Source organism: Syngnathus scovelli, chromosome 1, assembly GCF_024217435.2.
Source record: "Syngnathus scovelli strain Florida chromosome 1, RoL_Ssco_1.2, whole genome shotgun sequence".
Lineage (NCBI taxonomy): Eukaryota > Metazoa > Chordata > Actinopteri > Syngnathiformes > Syngnathidae > Syngnathus > Syngnathus scovelli.
In genome coordinates, this window is record NC_090847.1 from 10,616,327 (window position 1) to 10,631,109 (window position 14,783).

A 14,783-nucleotide genomic window follows, 5' to 3' on the forward strand; every position below is an offset into this window, starting at 1 on the left:
TAGACGTTCTATTCAGCTTTAAACACCATTTAGATGTGTAGATCTATGCTTCGGGACTGCCACACAAACAGACGTAAAATACTTAGCTCAGTTTGTCAAGCAACTATTACTCAAAACAGCACAAATGCATGGTCCAAACATAATTTCATTCACTTAGTAAACCAATACTGCTACACGAGCACAACCCGTGCTCCTTACAAACAAAAAATGTGAATGATGATCCACAACTACTTTGAAACAACTATTGTACTAAAGTTTTTAGGCTGCGGCACTTTCGTCACTTCTCATTTTGGTAGTTCATACAACCCGGAAGTTGTTTCATGTCGCTTTACGTCTGGAGTTGGGCTGCGTTATCATGCTTTAAAGATATGTGACTGAATGCTCAATTAAAACATTATTTCGAAATGAACGTTTTAATGTCACGCAGTGGCGACTCCTCGTGGCTGGTGTGACAATCACGCGACGACGCAGCTCTCCTCATTTGGCAGGTGAAGCCCCTCCGCTTTTTGCCATTGTGTAGCCAAGCGGCTAACGCATTAGCTACGAACGCTATTCTTTATGCGGCCGGGAAGCGCACCAGGTGCAGGTAAACTGACCAGTTTTCAATATTTATACAGTTATGAGGTTACACTTCCCAGTCGGAAGTAGAAACTGTTGTGCATTTCTGCAAGGTAATGCGTTAGCGAGCTGTCATAATTTAGGCCCTCGCTTCCCTATTGTTCATAACAGGACGAGAAAACTGCCTAATTACATATTTTAGTGAGTAAGCAATAAACAACAAGAGCCTTAATCTATCTGTGGCACTTAAAGATATCAAATTAGTCTTCTAAAGTAACTCTAGATGCTCTTACTTGGCAAAAGGAAAACTAGCAACTGTCAATCGTCGTAATTTATGTGACGTGAGTGATAGCTTGCAATTTTACCACTTGGGATGTAAACGTTGAAATTTCATGCAGGAAGTTCACCTCAAATCTGTTTGCCCAAAAACAGTAACTCAAGATGAATGTTCATTCAAAGAAGTAATGACAATTCTGATAAAGGTAAAAATAGAAAGATAACCGAATTGCCACTGAAGAATTCTCATCATACAACTGGTGTTCTTAACATATTACAGAAAATTAACTTTTTAATTTCAAACCAATGGGTCTCTGCGGTCCCTGGCGACCCATCAAATGTTAAATAACCAAGTAAATCTGTTGATATTTCCCTGAAAATATATCTAAAAGGAAGCCATTCTAAACTTTAGCATCACTGTTTGGAAACAGTGGAACTATTCAACATGATAACTGCCTCTGACACTTCGTTTCTCTGCCATTGAAATCCATTTATTTGTGAAAAGGTCGATGTCATGCGCCGCAGTATTGCCACATTAATTGGTATATGTATTTTAGTGGCTCGTGATGAAATGTTGCTTCTACGAAAGGACACTTAGAAAATTGCTTCTTGAAGACGCTCGCTTGTTTTCTATCCACTCCCTTGGTCCTGCTTCTACAAGTAGAAGAAATTAGCCTTTTAATAATATTTAAATATTGTTTGACACATTCTAAGCATATTTGTTGCAATGGCATGCAATGTCGGCAAGCCTGCGTTGTGTGTTGGTGTTTGGGCGAGAGGTGTGGCAAGCTCCTCTACGTGTGCTCATTTTTTCTAACCATTCTTGTGGCTTTGAGTAAGTGTCAGAAGTAGCTTTAATGACTTTTTCCCCCATATCCAAGGATGTTACAGTGACTAAACATATATACCTTATTAAAAATACGGATGTGACCTTAAGACATGCAACTGAGGTATTGAAGTATTGTAAAATGGTGGCCTTCTGAGATGGCTGAAAACAGGTGAAACAAAAATATCTCTCCTCTAATACACAATTGTTCTTGTTTTCCTTTACCCTCCTGCAGAAATGCCGACTCTCAAGCTGATTTCTGCGACTGACACGCAGTATTCATCTGCGTTGCTGAATTCGATGAACGAGCAGCGCAATTCTGGATTGTTTTGCGATGTTACTATCATTGTGCAAGACAAGAAGTTCCGCGCCCACAAAAACATCCTCTCTGCGTCAAGTACATATTTCCACCAGCTCTTTATTGTCACTGGGCAAGTGATTGAACTCAACTTCCTCCGAGCAGAGATCTTCGAGTATATCATCAATTTTATTTACAGCTCCAAGATCGTACAAATTCGTTCAGACATGCTGGAGGAGCTCATGAACGCCGGGCACACGCTCGGGGTGAAGTTCCTCACCAACCTGGCGACACCGCTATCCCAAGTCCCTGGTTTGTCAAGGGAAGAAACCCCCCGAACACCATCCGAAATTAATATGCCCATCATCTCGGAGTCCTTCTCCATATCTGCGGAGGAGTTCAGACAGTCGAGCAACGCCGTGGATAAAAGCGGGGATTCGGATGACGATGTCATGTTCGTCTCGGAGACAGATGCCAGATCGCGAGCTGCCAGTCAGGAAGCTTCAGGGGATGTCATTTATGTTGACTCAATGGATTCAGGTAAACATGAAAAGGCGCAAAGCAAAGAATCCAAGACCGCAACGTCGAAAGGAGCAGCGCCCGCGGGAACGCAAGAAATAAAGCTTCCTGACAGAAGTCCTCTACACAGTCCGGACAGCAGCTCCAACAACCTCAATTCGCCCGCCAGAGTTCCCTCCGGAAGTACTCACGCCACGCCACCACTGGCCAAGACCGGCAGTTTCAGCCCTGAGCTGCCCAGTGCTTCTCAGCCGTCCTCTAACGGCAGCATGATGGAAAACACCGACATATTGGGTGTCCACAAAAAGCAAGTTTCTTCACTGCAGCAAGGGGATTTCAAAATCAGGCTGTTGGACATTTCAGACAGCCCCCTGGGTCAAAGAAATGTCGTCACACCCGCGATAGCACCGAAAAAGACGGTCACGCTCAACGCAGCCACGGAAATTGACTCAATTTCCCCAGATTGTAAAGTTTACGCCAACATAGGGGAGAACACCTATGACATTGTACCGGTTAAGGAAGATCCAGGCGAAGGCGGCTCCAAATCCACCAAAGCAAAGAGATCCATACCGCAAATACCTGACAATCTCAAGCTCTCTCCTAACAAGAAAAAGTCTAAATCCGAGTCCGAGGACCACTACGAGCTGGTGATGGACGGCAAGACGTTCTACGTATGCACCGTATGCAAGCGTCCTTATGTGTGTCGGACCAGCCTCCGGCGCCACTTCAACACACACTCGTGGGAAAGGAAGTACCCGTGCCGCTACTGCGACAAAGTCTTCGCCCTGGCCGAGTACAGGACTAAACATGAAATCCAGCACACGGGCGAGCGGCGCTACCAGTGCCTGATGTGCCACGGCACTTTCCTCAATTACCAGCTGCTCTCCAATCACTGCAAGCAAGTCCATAACGTGGACCCCAGCGGGAAGAAGGCCAAGGACGGCGAGGACAACATTTACCGCCTGCTCCCCTGCAAGACGATGCAGATGAAGCCCAACTCGTGGAGCACAGACCGGCCGGGGGTGTCGATCATCAGCGAGGATGGCACCATGCGCCATGTGGCTCCCGGTCAGGAGGGTGTGCGTCCGCCCGCCCAGGGCCAGACTTTGAACTGGGACGACATTTTTGACTTTGATGAGCAGATGATGATGAACCGGGCCGGGCCGCCTGTGAACATTGGCGCTCCCGAAGGCAAGTCGGAGTTCAACTTTAACATTCCGGAGACGTACTGAGCCACGCTGGGCCATGCCATCACTCGTGCCTTTTTGGAGGCCCCCCCCGCTTTGACTTCCACTCCTCTGCGGAGCTTTCTTTTCTCCACGGTGGTCTGGATGAGTGAATGTTCACACGTGATTGCACCACATGTTGTTTTATTCTGCATCCAGAACCCTGTTAACCTGTATTTTAACAATGTCTTTTAGTTTCTCCATACAGTGTTGAGCAAATTATTTCCTACAGCATTGTTTCCCAACATTTATTAAGCAAAGACATACCGTATTTGCCGGTGTATTGGTCGACCTTTTTCGATCCAAAATCGACCGAAAAAAATCGACCTCGACTTATACACCGAGTCATAAAATTTAACTTCGTATTCATCGCTTCAAATGTGATGGTAACCAAGGCCGTTTCTCATGCATCTCATTGTGCGTTGCACTTAGAAAATTTGAACCGGGCGGCGTGCGCGAGTGCGCGGCCCGCTGGAAGTCGAATGAGGCGCCGCGATCTCCTCCGCGGTGCTTATAAAGTGCCGATCCGCTCGGCTTGGAGCTATTTCCGGCCTCCCGTTGGTGCCGGGCGGCGTGCGCGAGCTTGCCGGCCGCGATCTCCTTCGCGGTGCTTATAAACAGCCGCATGCGCACGGCCTCCCGGAATTTGAACACATTTCGTCAATAAATTTCGCATATTGAATTTTGAAGTTTAATATAATGCAATAATTGAGCTCGACTTATACAAAGGATATATCATAAAGTCGTAAATTTCCGTCGAATTTTAGGGGGTCGACTTATACACCGAGTCGACCTGTACACCGGCAAATACGGTATGTATTTTACATTAGAAAATTGTCACAAAAAGTATATGTGTTTAAAAAAAAAAAAAAGTATGACCTCATCACAATTGACTTAAAATGTACTTAGTGTGAAATCTGGGCCAGCAAGTTGAACACAAAGCTGTTTTTCTGGTGTGTGAGTGGAAACAGAAGAAGACAAATTAATTGTGCTATCTCATGGAAGAGTGCTTAATTGTTGTGCTTTTCAATGTATGACTTTTGGATAGAACGATGAAAGCACATTATTCATAGTAAAGAATCATTTTCTGACCCCTTAACTGAAATTAGATCAAGCCTTTAACTACATTTTTTTTTTTATCTTTTAACAAACAGTTAAGTTTGAGCAGACCAGAAATTCTGCTACAATCACTCGACATTCCCACAATGACATCGCTCATCTTTGCACAAGACAGTATCCTGATATGTACTATATATTTTTATTATTTTTCATGGCAAGCCCGCACATGGGTATCATTTGAAGGTATTTAAAGTTGACTTTGGCAGTTTAGACCTTTTTGTTTCCCGAGACCACGTGCTTTGTAAGAGTCTATGCTTAGATTATTGATGAAAAGTTAGCACTTAGTATTTAATCATTGAGGAGGGCTTGTTTTGTTACTCTTAGTTTGGGCGCTTTCATTGACTTTTCACTGTGAGTGTAGTGGTTAGTAAACAGGTAGCGCTGGCAGGGATATTCTTTGTCATCTCTACGACAATGAACAGATTAACGTGCGTGCGTGCGTGCGTGCGCGTTTGTGTGTACTTTTGTTTAATGTCCTTTTTGTAGAACCATGCTTGCTTTTCTTGTATTAATGGTTGTTGCTGTATTAAAAATGTCCCTCTCATCATTATGATGGAAATTGGATGACAATAAATTATTCTTTTACTGTTTTAATTGAATTTGTTCTGTGATGCTGGTTGACTTCCTCATTTCAAAAACAATTTTCCCATGAGAAATCATGTAAAGTAAATTCAATCATTTAAGTGTGCATCCCAAAAGATCAACTGTGCAGCTAAATATTCTCAACACATACCAGTATAAATATACGGGAACCTCAGTGCATTAAAACAAAAAGTAAAACCACTTGATCTTTGACGAGGCTTGACAGATGGCTGTTTGTCGAGTGATATTGTCACAGAGTGGCATTTTATTAACTAATGCAAATGAGCTTCATTTACTAATGTTAAGAGAAGGGGTGACCTGAAAATCTCTCCAGAATGAAAGATATTATAAAAAGAAGTCATGTTAATTTTTTGTCTCCTTGTGGTCATCAAGTTAGGCTGCATTCTTGTATTTCATGTACCCTGTTGGTCAAAATTGTTACATGTAAAATGTGCTGTAAACTTTTTAGAAAAAAATATGTTTAGTTCAAGTTTGAAGAAAATCTGAGCGGTGAAGGAAAATTTCTTGGTTGCTTTGGAATCATCCTTTTGTTCAATAAACCCCTACAAAATGGCTACTCAAGAAAAGATACAATGTGTATTGTGGTTTATTGAAACATTCTAAAATGCAGACTCAGCAAATCGACAGGTTTTAGTATGGAAGACAGCCACTGTCACAGATTCCAACTTGTGGAAGGCACTAAATATTTATGGCGATGGACAAAAAAAACAAGTCTTAAAACTACATATCCATCATTTTGTCATGTCTACAGATTTGACCATTCATTTGCTTTTGAAATAGATGTGTTAAATTGTAGCCTTTATGGCTGTATTTATAGACGTCATGGTCAACCTGTAAGTATTGTGTAGGACTTGAGGTCCAGCATGAAAGTTGAGTGCCAGTTGTCGCAGGCAGATTAGAGTAACAGAAATATCAAATGTGTCAATGCAAAACAAACTTTAATAGCAAGACAGAAAAAAGTGCGACTCAGCAGCCCTGAGAAACTGGGTTTCAAACAATGAACACATCAGATGAGATTTTCAAGGTCTAGATTTAACTCTGTTTCTTACTTGTTCTCACCCTTCCATGCGTTTCTTCATCTCCTTTCTGCAAGCTTCACGCCGACTGCTCCAGCATCTCATTTATTGTTGGTGACTAATTACAAAAAAAGGAGGTACTGTTTGGCGTCTTGAGTTTCTGGCAGGAAGCATCAAGTGACAATGCAATAACCAGAGTTTGAAATGTCATAACATCCCTCCAAAGACTTTGGAGTCTTTGGTTTAAATACAGCTCCCTGTACACCACAAGCATGTGGTACCTTCTGTCTGGTAACTCATAAGCTATCGAACCTGTCAATCAGCAGTCCCCAACCACCAGGACGCAGAACAATACCCAGTCTATAGGTTATCTGGTCTCCTGTGTGGCACGGAAACGGAAATATTTTATTGATCATCACTGGACCTGAGTAACACACTTTGGGTGATGGGACCAGCTTGTTGAAAAGAATCAAACGCTTGGTGGCTCCCATTGCATTTTAACTTTATAGTCATTTGTCGTATGCCAGTCCATCAAAATGTTGACACATTTGTGTGAAACTGGTCCCAGGAGAAAAACAGAAGTTGGGGAGCGCTGCTCTAAACCACGAAGGATTTATAACTTTGTCACATCAAGAATATCTCCCCAAAAAACATGGAGGATCGTAGCATGTGTTTAGCAGAAAGCTGAAAAGATAACAGAATTGCTGCAGTGTTTGAAGACTGTTTGCTTTAAGGCAGAACGATTGTAAACAGATTGCCTCTTCCTGGATTTGCTGGAATGGTCCAGGGCAAGCTTGCAAGCAGTGCCCAGACTACCTTTTTGCTCCCTTTAAGTGGCTCTCAACTCAAAAGTTAGCATCCACCAGGGCCGCCCTCCTGCTCAGGTCCTTTGGGGAGGCCCCGGAGATGACGTTTGAGCCTTTTTAGGGGCTGTATGGTGGCGGCTTGTCGTCCGGATGGTTGTGAGGTGGAGAGTAGCGCGGGGGCACCATGGTGGGCCACAGGTGACTGGCTCCGGATTGAGAGTCATCTGACAGGCCAGAGGAGTCAGCAAACATATAGGAACCCTGACAGAATAGGACAAATAAAAGATTTTAAGTAGATCATCATGAGCCGACACCTGCCTTAGTATTTCAAGGTATCGCAAAGACTACCGATACCAGTAACCGATATCAGTCACTGGCGCCCTCTTGTGGCCATTCTACTATCACGAGATTAATAGTATATACACTACCATTCAAAAGTTTGGGGTCATTTAGAAATGTCCTTGTTTTTAAAATAAAATCGCTATTTTTTCAATGAAGACAACATGAAATTAATCAGGAATACACTCTTCACATTGTTAATGTGGTAAATAACTATTCTAGCTACAAACGTCTGATTTTTAATGGAATATCTACGTAAGTGTATAAAGACCCATTTCCAGCAATCATCCCTCCAGTGTTCTAATGGTCCATTATGTTTGCTAATTTTGTTAGAAGGCTAATGGATGAATTGAAAACACTTGTGCAAGCAATTATGTTAGTTTTCATGGAAAACACTTAACACTTAATATAAAAACAAACTTTTGAAAGGTAGTGTATGTACTATGTCCAAGTGAACTGCATCCATGAAAATACTACACTCACCTGTTGCCTTGTTGGATATTTTTCCTGGGGATTGGTTATATTTTACCGTTAATCCATGCCATTTATATTATTGCTTAAAAAAAAGAAATCAATATTTATCAATATTGGCTGACATGAAATACAATTTCAGCTGTATCACTCAGCCTAGTTTTTCAACTTTATAATGTACCTCTGCTTATGTGAATGCTTGATAGTTAACACTTGAACATCCATTATTTAACACACGGATCATCAGTACACTAATAAGTGAAGGGTCCTACATTAAAAATGTGCTGTAAGTGACATCACAAAAAGCCACGATGCACCAAATATACCCGCAATATTTGTTTTCATAAAAACCCGCAATGCACCGAGGCCGCAATAGGTGAAATGCAAAGTGGCGAGGGATCGCTGTACACAGTACCGTGTACGTTACCTGTGCGTCATAAGCTGTGTATGGCGGCAGGCAGGGGGCAGTGTTGCGGTAGGCATTAGAATTAGTGCGTTGAGGAGCCTCAGAGGAGACTGAGGCTGTGATGACCTCCGGTTCCGATGTACTTTCTGATGTTTGCGCCGGTGTCTGACACAGAGAAAACATTAATCGTGTTTCGCACCGCGTATGCTCACAAAAGCCATAAACGTCTTCCTATCCCACCATGTCTTTGAAACCGCCCAGGACAGCAGCAGTGATGATGCCCAGGAAGAGAGCCACGATATTGAGGATGGTGGCCGACCATAGCAGGTGATAGAGGTGCACCACGTCTTTGCAGCTCTTCACGTCTGTGTATTCGTGGTAGCCGCCCACCACCTCTACGCGGCTAATACAGAGAAGAGCGTAAACAGTAGTCAGGCGTCTAAAGTTTAACTTTGGGTGTCAATCAAGTTAGATGAAGCCTCGAGGAGGCTGCTGGCACACAGACACCAACAGAGGGTGTCACACACAAAGAGCGCATGCAAGGGAGAAAACATACAGCTCTAAAATGGAGTTATTGTCATTTTAAAGACAACCATGGAAAAAAAAGCAACCTACTTCCAAATCATGGATGGTTTCTTAAACCTTTTCGAACCATCTCTATTCTGAAGTCCCATTGGATGTTGCTCTCTGAAACAAACGTTAAAAGAAAAAAGAAACATTATTTTTCTGGTAGCTATTAAAAGTATGAGGTGCTGTATAGGCCAAAGATAATATTTATATTAATGACGATATTTGTTGTCTTTGTGAGAGTTTTTTGGTTAAGGGAGAGGATTTTTGTGAGTACGCTTTTTGATGACTGAGAATTTTTTTGTGCTCATGAGAATTTTATTGTCTGTGTGAGCATTTCTTTTTTGTTGTGTATGTGAGTGGTAAATATAATTTTTGGCCCAACATCAAAGTGTTCCCATACAACTGCCAGAAATCACGGCAAGCGTCTCGAAAGCAGACAGCTCGCTTCCAAGGTCGTCCCGTCATTCGACCGCCCGCTCGTACTCACTTGCCACAGTTGTACAGCTCGCAGCAGTAACACGTTTTGCTTCTCACGCGCAGGTTGCAGGATGTGCGAGATGACGTCTGGCAGGGCACCTGAGGATTGTAACACATAACGTCACGTTTTTTTTATTCAACCTTGAATGTATGGCGGGAATCTCTTACGTCTCGCTCGGACGCAGTCTTAGTGGAGTAGTTACAGCGTCCTGCATACAGAGGCCTCAGGTCCTGCAGTGCAATAAGTACTATTTTATTTCCTTTCGCCACACGATGTGTGTCTAGGGTGTTGCTACTTCTTTTTTTTTGCAGTCACTCAAAGCATGGTCATATTTTTTCATTACCACCTAATTAAAGAATCACTTACAGAAGCGACATCAAGAAGCTCTTCTCGCTTGATGCCCACTCAGAGCTTATTGTCAGAGTGCATTAGTGGTTACTTAATGTTTGATATGAGGTGCATGAATTGCTCTCACTACCACTCAGCAAGCTACTCATAGCCATATATGTTTCATTTCGTTATGATTTATTAAACTTTGATGTGCTGGCATTGATTAATATGTGTGTTAAGCACAGTTATGATCATAAAATTACGTTGGTGGAAAGAATTCGCAAGAAATGACCTTCTCTAAGAGAGCAAATTAACAGGCAAAACACATTTATTCTGTTATTAATGGGTTAGTCAAATTATTCTATAAGCCATCTCAGAATTGCACAATTATTAAACAAAGCATAGCAATCAGGGCTGTCATGATCGAATTTTTTTAGAATCTGTTATTCTATTGATTATTCAATCACCAATTTTGTTTAGTTTGTGGTATTAGAGACTAAAAGACAACTAAACAACTGGTAAACAATATCCCACAAGAAGGATTGATGGTCATTATTTTCCAAAGTAAAAGTATCCGTTTCCAAATGTTTTATTTTAAATAAAGATAAATCAATCTGCTTTTATGTTTACTTTTGAGGGCCTCAAATCAGAAGATAAGGACAATCTTTAGTAGAAAAAAATCTGACTAAACTGACTGATTATTAAAATAGTATGAGGCAATCAATTTGATAATCGATTTGTTGTCAATTAATCGATTTATTTTGACACTTCTGATAGCAATAGAAAATGCAATGTTCAGTCATTTATAATATTTACCCCCCCCCCCCCCAAACCCGAAAAAAGTTTCACAAATTCTGCCAGGGAATGTAAACTTATGAGCACAACTGTGCATCAGCTTTGCTTTTGTCAAAACCTTTAGTTATACTCACAATGTGCCTGGCAGCAAAAACTCCATCTACAATAGCACAGCAGAATGCAGCCACCACTCCAAAGCTGATGAAGACAATAGAAGCCACTAACTGGAAAAAGAGCACACAGCACAGCGCAAAATCAGCTTCATCCAGTACTCACAATCATAAATATAAGCATGCGTATTGAATTAGTACTTCTTTTTGCACTGCAATTGATTATTATTTCAATGATTGATTAATCCGTCATCCATTTAGGTGACTAATCAATGAATCAAATAATGAAAACAAGTTTTTTTTTTCATCACTACACACAAAACATGGACACTATTTCCAAATTCACAGTGCTGAAAATCCACAAATAAATTACCATTGTCTAGTAACTCCAAATTGGCTAAAAAGGCAGAACCATTCTTTGGCGTTTAGTATTTGTTGACTGCAAAGGGAATTCTATGATGATGCCAATTAATGCAATAAATGGCATCAGCATAAATCATTAGCAACAAGATCTAAAGGGTATGAACAAGTGGTCAGCCATGTGGTGTAAGCCATCACGGCACCCGCCGTCCAAACTCTGCTGCGTTGTTGGAAAAGGTGTCATGGGCCAAAGTCATTTGTCACGTCAACTCTGACAGCCTCCCACTGCAGTTTCCCTCCCCGCATTCCAGCGTGGACATCTGGCCTGCTCCTCTTACAGTCTGCATCTATTTCTGGATGCGGATTACTTTGCTTGGGTACACAGCGGCGCAACCTCTGCAAGTCCGACTTGGCTCTGCTGCGATGTTGTGTCATTGCACTGGCACAAACATCGAGCTGCTCTCAGAGAAGAGGGACGAGTGCCCTGGCACTGTCCAGGCGAGGTGACCCCACCGTCACAATGCTTACCATCTGCCTCTTGTTCTCAATCAAATTGGAGCCAATGATTCCCAGGAAAGAGCCGAAGCCCAGCTGGAATGAAAGACAGCAGGTGTTAGGAACTGAGTTGTTGAGTGTTTTTTATTTGTGATATTTTTGTTTTTATTTTGTTTTGTCTTTTGCTGCATTAATATTTAAACAGATCAGCATAGAAAACAGAGAATGAGAGTTACAATGTGTCTGTAGTCTGCTTCTAGTGTAGTATTCCTTTGAATGAGTCGAAATGCTAAATATGGAGAAAACAAATAAGTGGCAGAGTCTCACTCAGCCTCTAACAACAGTGATGCTGAATAATGAATGCTGGAATTGTGGGTGGGAAGCGCTCGCTTACTGTGGCTGTGTGTGTGTTTATGTCTGTTCCATGCACGCTCACAATGAGTCCTGGGTAGTAGCCGCCCACTGTGATGTTTTGCGTCCTGGTCGTCGCCGCCAAGCCAAAAATGAGGATAAGCATTGACACGATGAGCAGCATCACAGTGACAATGATGGATTTCCTTTTCCTCCTTTTAAACGAACCTAGAACACAGTAAACAGACACTTTCGGAAACTGGCAGTAAATGAAAAACGTCAGCTAACTAAATGTCATAATTTAGTCTCTGTAAAATTCTACCACAGGCATCCTGAGTCACTGACAGGCAGAAAAATGAAATCCTCTTCCACTATATGACAGAAGGTGCAATTAACCTGTTGCCATTTATACACTACAAGTGACAAAACGCACACAAATGCTCTTGTGTTAAGATACCGTGGACAATAATTCCTAATGGTTTGGAAATCAATTGAAACGTGTGACAGGAAGAGGGCGGAAAGCGAAGATGAAATAAGACCTCAGCTACCATCTTGGGCCGTCTTGTGTCACATTGCACTCTAAATCAATAGGGATCATTTACATTATATCTTGATACAGTAATTCTTGAAAGACACTGGGTTGAGAATAGCATCAAGCAATAGCAATTATGGACCAAGTGCACCAACAGTCTTAAGTTGGTCGTGTGGCTTTGCTGGGACTCCAACATACTTTTTTGGTCATATGGGACAAATACATACCAGACAAATGTGATGCATTGCAGATTTTAAAAGTTTTCATGTGACACTTGAAGGTTAACACTTAGTAGCTTGATCTTGATGATGATGATGATGATGATGATGATGATGATGATGATGATGATGATGATGATGATGATGACAGAACGTACAAGAGTACAAGAATACAAGAGACAAGTGCCAAATTTATTTACGAATCTTTCACACACCGTCTTTGGAACTGGGGTTTGTAGTTTGCTTCAATGTCCCTATAATTAGTTGGCAACCATTTCAGGGCGTACTTCACCTCTTGCCCCTGGTCAGCTTGGATGGGCTCCAGTTCACTTCATACTAATGACTACAAGTGGTTTACAAAATGGATGGATGGGATCATTACTTATTATCACAGTATTGACTGATAAAAGCATATACTTGAGACTATAAATCTGTAGGGGAAAAGTTCACTAATTTCATTTGAGACCATCTTACCATGTTGACATCATACTTAATACATCATAAGTTGACATGCATGCTGACAGACGCATTTATAATAAACAGTGCAAAAATTCAATTTTTAAACTTGGCCTAACTGTCATCTCAACAAGAAAGATTTACCCCCTCACTGTTTTGACCACAAGATTGAGAGTGCATGTCCACAGACACTCCAAATTACCTCTGTATTTTGTCACATCACTCTCCATTGCCACAATTACCAACCACAAAGCAATTAGCCTGATAGCAACTCCCATGAGAAGCAAGTTTATTATGTCATCTACAATTAGCCAGTCAGCCTTCTTTTGTGCATAGGTGGGGTCACTCCCTGCTGCCTTTTTGCAAGAATGCATTTGGATATTGGTTACAGGTCCATTCACTTTTTATAGTGTATCCATTGAGAAAAAGATTATAGGCATGAATAATTGGTCCAGTAACATCACAACCCGCCGTTCTCAGACAACTCATAACAATCGTATTTAAAAAACACAAAACCAATTTTAAAAAAAACAGCAACAGAGAACATTCACATAGAAGTACTTTTCACCTTTGGGTTTTTAGATTTAGGAATTGTCATAAAACACCCCAACAAAAGACTAGATATGACTATTCCTCCCAATTACGAGCATCATTCACAGCCACAACATTGTTGCTGTCCCATATTTTCCAGGAGGACAATCCATAAAAAAAGCATGCAAGCTGCATCGTTTATGCTGGAATAACAACTCTTTGTCCAAAGCCCCATAAAAAAAATAATAATAAAAAAAAATCCAAACATTAACAAAACAAGAATATTCTGAGAAATAAATTTCATGTTGTTGTTCACCAAATCACTCTTATCTATAAATGCTAACCTACTTCAAGTGCTGCCATCAAGCCACAACGTTGCTGTCTACTATTTTGCTGATGGCTAATGGAACACGATGCCTCAAAGAAAGAAGCATATGGTGCCGCACCTGCAGTGACGCGCTGCGGCCTGGAAAAAGCTGAAAAATATGTGATGTCACGTCAATGTATTGCATATTATGAACGTCATATGGAAAGTTTGCCATTCTCTAATTTAGCTCACAGACTAACCACATGTGATGTTCAGACACACCGTTGACCTTGCACACACCTACCGATGCTGATCTCGGACAGCGTCAGCCCGCTGGACTGGAGGCTCGGCGTGGGGGGCATGTTCGGCAGCGGACGATGGATCTCGCCGCTTGTAAATCAGACCCAACGAACCAAGCGTGACGCCTCGACGTTAATCGCTGTAAATATTCGGCTTGGATGTCGGTAGTCATTGAATGGACTGATCTCCTCAAGGACCGCAGCTCCCTCCCTCAACCAAGTTCCCTCCGCCCCCGACTGAATCACTCACATCCCGGTGTCTGCTTGCGTGTCAGTCGGTCTCTGTTGTCTGGAGTGTGGTCGCGGCAGTTTGGCTGTGTGCGCATGTCATACACATGGGAACGAAAGGGGTGAAAAAAACACGAAATCTGATGGAAATTGACTTGCTACTACAAGCTCGTTTCGTAATGTCAAAACAAACATTGTTAGTTCAATCATAAAAATCTTTTCATATTGTCTTTAAGTTTAAATTTCACCAAAAAAAAGGT

The 14,783-nt window shown here is 41.8% G+C and overlaps 2 protein-coding genes across 5 annotated transcripts; one reads left to right on the top strand and one right to left on the bottom strand.

Moving 5' to 3' along the window:
* The first annotated feature begins 71 nt into the window (after positions 1-71).
* On the top strand, positions 72-5,433 carry zbtb33 (zinc finger and BTB domain containing 33). 2 transcript variants are annotated; one of them, XM_049749726.2, is made up of 2 exons: positions 72-488; positions 1,896-5,433. In XM_049749726.2, exon 2 carries the CDS (start codon positions 1,898-1,900, stop codon positions 3,707-3,709), a length of 1,812 nt encoding a protein of 603 aa, XP_049605683.1. In that variant the 5' UTR covers positions 72-488; positions 1,896-1,897; the 3' UTR covers positions 3,710-5,433. The 2 variants fall into 2 exon arrangements, with proteins under 2 accessions (XP_049605683.1, XP_049605598.1); XM_049749641.2 differs by having other exon boundaries at positions 99-586.
* Positions 5,434-6,346: 913 nt separating this feature from the next.
* tmem255a (transmembrane protein 255A) lies at positions 6,347-14,615 on the bottom strand. Of its 3 annotated transcripts, XR_007488475.2 has the most exons (11): positions 14,301-14,613; positions 12,038-12,180; positions 11,635-11,697; positions 10,771-10,860; positions 9,679-9,741; positions 9,521-9,609; positions 9,079-9,150; positions 8,704-8,866; positions 8,485-8,628; positions 6,779-7,508; positions 6,347-6,698 (listed from the first exon to the last, which is right to left on the bottom strand). XR_007488475.2 is itself a non-coding variant. In XM_049754286.2 (10 exons), exons 1-10 carry the CDS (start codon positions 14,356-14,358, stop codon positions 7,365-7,367), a joined length of 1,029 nt encoding a protein of 342 aa, XP_049610243.1. In that variant the 5' UTR covers positions 14,359-14,613; the 3' UTR covers positions 6,347-7,364. The 3 variants fall into 3 exon arrangements, 2 of the variants coding, with proteins under 2 accessions (XP_049610243.1, XP_049610320.1); XM_049754286.2 differs by having other exon boundaries at positions 6,347-7,508; XM_049754363.2 differs by lacking the exon at positions 9,679-9,741 and having other exon boundaries at positions 6,347-7,508; positions 14,301-14,615.
* Between the last annotated feature and the right edge of the window lie 168 nt (positions 14,616-14,783).